At 38.2% G+C, this 6,000-nt stretch overlaps 1 protein-coding gene across 2 annotated transcripts in view; it reads right to left on the bottom strand.

Moving 5' to 3' along the window:
• Positions 1-4,203: 4,203 nt before the first annotated feature.
• The window catches only part of LOC149146867 (transcription initiation factor TFIID subunit 4b-like), a 377,947-nt gene continuing 376,150 nt past the window's right edge, over positions 4,204-6,000 (bottom strand). For both annotated transcript variants that reach the window (XM_089439051.1, XM_089439052.1), the window contains exons 11-14: positions 5,377-5,436; positions 5,130-5,259; positions 4,880-5,011; positions 4,204-4,736 (exon numbers count right to left, since the gene is read on the bottom strand). In XM_089439051.1, coding sequence (XP_089295177.1) covers positions 4,528-4,736; positions 4,880-5,011; positions 5,130-5,259; positions 5,377-5,436 — 531 coding nt within the window. In that variant the 3' untranslated portion in view covers positions 4,204-4,527. The remainder of the gene's footprint in view (positions 4,737-4,879; positions 5,012-5,129; positions 5,260-5,376; positions 5,437-6,000) is intronic.

Raw genomic sequence — 6,000 nt, 5'->3', positions numbered from 1 at the left:
CCATTGACATGTAACAGATTACATATCCACTGAATGAATGCACAAGCAGGTTATTAACATTAAATTAGCGGAAGCTGAAATATAACCAATCTCACAAAGAAAAATGGCATAGAATTTTCCTAATCAAACCATATCATCATTAAAATATTCAAAACCTACTTGGGTTCCTGTCCTGTGATAATGGCCCAATTGAGAAAACACATGTTCAACAATTGGATATGATCCAACTAGTCAAGCTCTCCTTCGTTGATTCGGATCTCCTTGCTGGCCCTTTCCTTAGACACAACACACTAGAGTATTGCACTCCTCACTAATATGTCCCTCTCAATCTTGTGGTGTTGTATGTGTGCCTTCTACTTCCCCTTAGCCTTGCTTTTATAACTTTTTGTTGAGCTAAATTCCTAGTCCTAATCTCCAAAGTGATTGATGGTCGAGATTAGATCTCACCTCACTTGAGATCAAGGGTTGATAAATAAACATAATTACTAAAGTATGATGGCATTGATGTCAACAGGCTCTTACTATTGTTCATCATATTCCTATGTCTACCTCATAATGTGTGATTAGTGTTTAGTTGTTGTAGTGTTTATCTTGATGGTCTTGTTGGTTGGCATTGATGTCAAGTTGTTATGACATGACTAGTGGAGGAGATTTGGACGTTGAATTGAGATGGATTCCACATGTGATGATTGGATTAAGGATTTTTGATTGGGGGTAGCATCAGATGTGCTCTAGCCATGAAAATTGGTGGAGAGGCTAAAGCACATGAGATCTCCAAGACCCATAAATGGTTTGGGGAAATTCCACTCGGTTAGAGAGATATTAAAATAATTAATATTTTTAATTGGTTCCTAATTCTAAATTTAGGAAAATAAAAATATTAATGGGTATTAATATAAAATTGGGTGAGAAGGTTCTAAATGACATGGATCAAGTCAAAATCTAATTTTAGCTGTTGATTAAAGATTTAATCTCAACCACTGAAGACTCAACATAAAAAGTATAAGAGGAGGCTTGAGGGTCAGTTGGAGATACCCCAGATTGATTAGTTAGTTCAATTTTCTAGAGTGGGGTTCACTAAGAGAAATCAAACTAGTGATCAGAGTTGCAATGAGGGGCAGTGAGTGCATGGCAGAGAGGCAAAGATAGTGCCGGAGACCAACGCAGAGGCAGAGAGACAGACTCAGAGCTAGTAGAAGCCACATAGAGGGTCAGAGTGATTGCGCAGAGGGCCAGAGGGCCTGTGTGAGTGACACAGAGGGCTAGAGAGGTTGCACAATGCATCAAGAGGCTGACACAGAGGGTTCTACGCTGACGCAGAGGCCAGGAGGGCTAACGCTGAGCCTCAGAGAGGCGCTAGAGAGAGTTTCGTGGAGCAGAATTTCAAAATATCTTCTTCCGAAGAGAGGTGTTACCACCAAATTGATTTCCCTGTCAAGTGAGCCAGTTTGGCACCTAATTGTACTCAAGAAAAGCTTCTTAATAATAAAACCCTCAAAACTGCTACATTGGCTTTCCCAAGTTGGGTTTTTCCAGGGATGATTGTCCAAACATAATGGTGTCCCTTGTGTGTTTGTCTATTTCTTTCAGTTGATGATCTGTAGATGGTTGAGATTGCATTGTGTTTATTTCAGTATTTATATGGTTAAATAACTTGTTCAGTAATTAAATAAGTAGGTGAAATAAACCAGATAGTGCATGAAAATTTCTAAGGGGTTAGACTTAGAAATTTCAACAAGGATGACATGTTGTCTTGATTAGAGATGTTACTGTTGCAGGTGGTTGGAGTGTTTCTCTAGGTGTTGCATATGTCTCTATATGTCTTAGAGACATTGGATGTGTTGCTACATGTGTTGAGTTGTGGTTGCTTGTGTTGGAGACATCTTTATCAATATTGGAGGAATTTGTATGACATGTTGTCACTGCAAGAGCTTGGAGATGCTTCTACATGTATTAGAGATGTTTAGAGAGGTTGTGGTTGTTGCTTGAGAAGTTGGAGGTGTTGTTCTTGGTACTAAGGTTGGAAGAATAGGTCTTGCATGTCATTGACTTGTTCTTAGCCTATTTCATCACTTGCAGACTTGTCATAGAGGTTTGGAGGAGTGATCAGATGTTGAAGAAGGTGTTCCATCAGTTGGCAGAGGTTTTGGATTGAAGATCCATTGGTTTTCTTCATATTTAGCCCCAGTCGCACGGAACCAACCCTGTGGGAGTGGCTGAAAAGCTCCAGTCGCATGGAGACAGACCTATGGGAGCGATTGTGATGTTCCAGTCACATGGAGACAATGTCATGCATGCGGCCAAGCATTTGCACGAGTTTTTCTCCGAATTTCTCGTGCTGCTCAGCTAATTTTTGTATTGTAGCGAAGCTTATGATCATAACATTTTGGTTTATGGCCGGAAAAGTTCGTGGGACCTCCAAAAGCTAATTAAAGTTGAAGATATCAAAAGGCAAGGGGAGTTAGTGGTTGATCGAGTAAATGAACTAAATCTGGATCAAATCAAGCATATGAACAGAGTTGTGAAGCCCAGTAGTTCTGTGTAATTATTGAGTTGAGCACTTGAGTTCATCTACATATTGGAGGAAGCTCAATCTAGTATGGTTGAGTCTTTTGTGTGTTGAGTGAGTGAAGAGTTGATGTGTGGATTGGAGTAGAGTTTTGAGGAGATTGTTTTGCATCTAGTGTGGAGTTTTTTATTGCAACCAGTGCTGTAGATTTTCTCTTTGATTATGATTTGATGCTATGTTGTTGTAGTGTTCATGTTGAGCAAGTTCATGATTTTAGTCTGAAAATATATGAAACGAGGTTCACATGGAGGAAGTGAAGGCATGGAGGCTTCAAAGCATACAATGTCTTGGCGGATTCAATAGAAGGAGGAATTTTCTCCATCCAATAGGAGTTGGATAGTCCAATGGCAGTTGGGCAAGGATCATTGATCATGGTGGCATTCAGCATATTGCAGTTTGTAGATTCGAGAGAAACAATTTCTTGTCTGATAGGTGCCAGCGTACTGTGAAAGAAGTCGGGTCTTCTGGCTTATGGGTGTAAGATAATCCATGTACAATTTGTTCAACATATTAATAGAAGAATTAAGCAACACAACAACAAGGTGGTTTTTTGCCCAGTGAAGGGTTTTCCACCAGACATACTTGTGTCCATTGTGTTGATTGCTTTTATGATTACATGTTTATTTCGATGCTCTGATCTACAGCTTTGTGTTTCATTTTGTGCATGGTAAAAAGATTAATAATTCGATAAAACGTTTATATGTGCCTTCACTACTGATTCACCCACCCCCTCTTAGTGGTGATTTAGTTTCCAACAAAGTAAATAGTATATTTTCTCTAATGTTTCTTTGACTTAATAAGCCAACATAACAGCTATGTGCTTTTCCTAAATTAAAACTTAGACTACATTACAAATGCAACTTGCTCACACTAGAGCAAGTGTCTAAGGAGATCTTGGGCAACTTCTGCATGCCTAGACACTTAAACGTGCATAAGTACCTGCCCGAGCTACAAATATCTACATGCAATAATGTATAATACTTGGTACATGTGTGTATTATTATCTCTCTATTTTTGTACTCTTATGTTAATGAGTTGTGGAAATACCTACTCTTATGCTAATGAGTTGTGGAAATACCAAATTCAAGGAGCTACCCATTTTATGCAAAGTCGTTGATGCCTCTCAGCCACTTTTACTAATAAAGTTGCCTTCCCCTCGTTTATATAATTTAATTATGTAACTACAAGTTGATTTCAGTGATTATCTAGTTTTGCCTATGAACAAAAAATGATTTTAACATCAATTGTTAAAATACTAATATTTATAGTATTACAAAGCCACTGATCTATGTTTTACACATGCATGGTTGCCAAGGTGTGTAACAACATTCAACCACGGATACTCTCTTGCTGCTAAGTTTTAAAATGGATCAACCTCTATCTCCGTCAAGATTATTACAGAAACTTCAAAATGATAATAAACAAATGAAAATAGTTAGCAACTCAGACAGCGTCATGCAACCGCTGCGTGAGGAGACTAGCACCTACTTAACACTCATTTTTAAGGTGCCTTCCTAGAAAAGGAAGTTAATTTGCACATAAATAAGTAATGCTAATAATAATTCCCTAACGGTATTTCTGGTCCACTAACTCTGGCCTTTCAAGCCCATTATTATCCCCCCTTAGCAAAGTCGTTATGTAAAAATACTTTCATTCCTCCAAAGAGCTTTTGCATAGTTGTTTCATTCTACATTATGAGAATTTCACGTGTTTTGTCAGGCTAGAATATTCAACTGTTACAATGGCTTTTTCAACCTGAAGATATTAGTCTCAGAACCTATGCTTTACAAGGTATTAGTTCCTGACTAGTACGGTTTTAAGTTAATACCAGATAACTATCACTTCAACGTGTGTTTCTCACTCACATGGCAGCTTTGCCAACAAGTCGATTGTATATGTGACAGCAGTCACAGAGTGCTAGAATGCATCATGCAGCATAGAATTTTATATCTGCACTTTTACTGCAAAACACTTTCATTATTTTGATTTTCAGATGCTTTTTCTTTACTACATTGCCCCTGTCTCTCATACAAACGATAAAGTATAGTTGATTTTGTCATCTGTGGTTCTCGTTCCAGTAAAGCAACTACATCTTTCACAGATATATTACGGATGGGCTTAATCTGAGATGATGGCCCTAAATTTCTCCCCATATTTCGTACTGGTCCTGCACAACCGAAGATAATTTACCCATCATTATTTCTTCATGTTTGTTATCAAATCCAGAGACATCCATCTACTCTGAACACAACTTTCTTTTATAAAAGGCACATTGCCACCCAGATGTTACATTAAGATTAAAGGATGTACCAGTTGTGGCAGCATTTGAACCCTTGTGATGACCTTCTTGATGGTCAGATGCATTCGCAGTCTTCAATCCACCAACGGTGTTTTTCTGTACCTCTATATTACCACGAGGGTTAGATGCTCCATCAGTTGCACCTACTCAAATGACCATTTTAGGATTTACAGTGTTAAATATTTATGCATCGAGTTGACCTTATAATAAACGCAATATAATCAATCCTCCTATTGTTGAAAAAGAATTAACAGTTGAGACCTTCGCGTTTCTGTCGAGCTTTCTCAGCCATTAATTGCCACTTTGATAACATGTCGTCTCCTCCAACCGCAGCTCGTGCAGCAACATTTGCTGCATTTGCTCTCATTTTATCTTCTTCTTCTTTGCTTGCCTGAAAAAGCTCAAAAATTGATGCAAGTGAACACCGTTAATTATTAATTTGTGAAAGAACTCAAAAAGCAACATAAGTACTTCCAAACAATATCAAATGCTCAATGATGATTCTTACCCTCTGTGCTTTGCGACGATTTTCATCCTTTTCTCCTTCAACACCAACATTATTCTCCACCTGATGAATAATATTAACCTCAAATATAAATTATTTGAAAGAGCACGTTAAATCTAATTGAAAGTTGACTCCACATAAAAAATTTAGTAGTGAAGTATTTTACATAATTCAAGTACTTCCGTTTCTTTTCCGAACTAGGCAGAGCCTAGGCTGGGGCAAGCCCCATTGTTGGATGGAAGAAAGTTGTCCGCCAGTGGGATGCTATCACCAGGGTTGTGCGAAGCTCGGATGAGCTTGGGCTCTCCTTTGGATTGTTTAATTCCCCAAAGGTGGCTCCCATTCTCAACCCCTTCCCATGAGATTTGAACCTATTGACCTGGTGGGGACTAAACCCCACACAAACCAATCAGTCTACCTCATGGGTTATTTTACATCATTCAAGTATATTAGGCAAATATTTTGAGTTTATATATTAAAATGGAAAACATGCACACTGAACCATATCGAATTTGGCAGACGTACAATAACAAGTGTCTTGTATGCTATAGAAGATTGCCTGATGCTTCAAAAGAAATGCTGACAGGCAAATTTGGTTTCAATTTTATTTTGTAAAGCATTTGGCAA

The sequence above is a fragment of the Pinus tabuliformis genome, chromosome 9 (genome assembly GCF_031772625.1).
Source record: "Pinus tabuliformis cultivar Carrire ecotype Pingquan chromosome 9, CPIR1, whole genome shotgun sequence".
Lineage (NCBI taxonomy): Eukaryota > Viridiplantae > Streptophyta > Pinopsida > Pinales > Pinaceae > Pinus > Pinus tabuliformis.
Note: the sequence above shows the minus strand (reverse complement) of the source record. Positions and strands in the feature narration are given on the sequence as shown.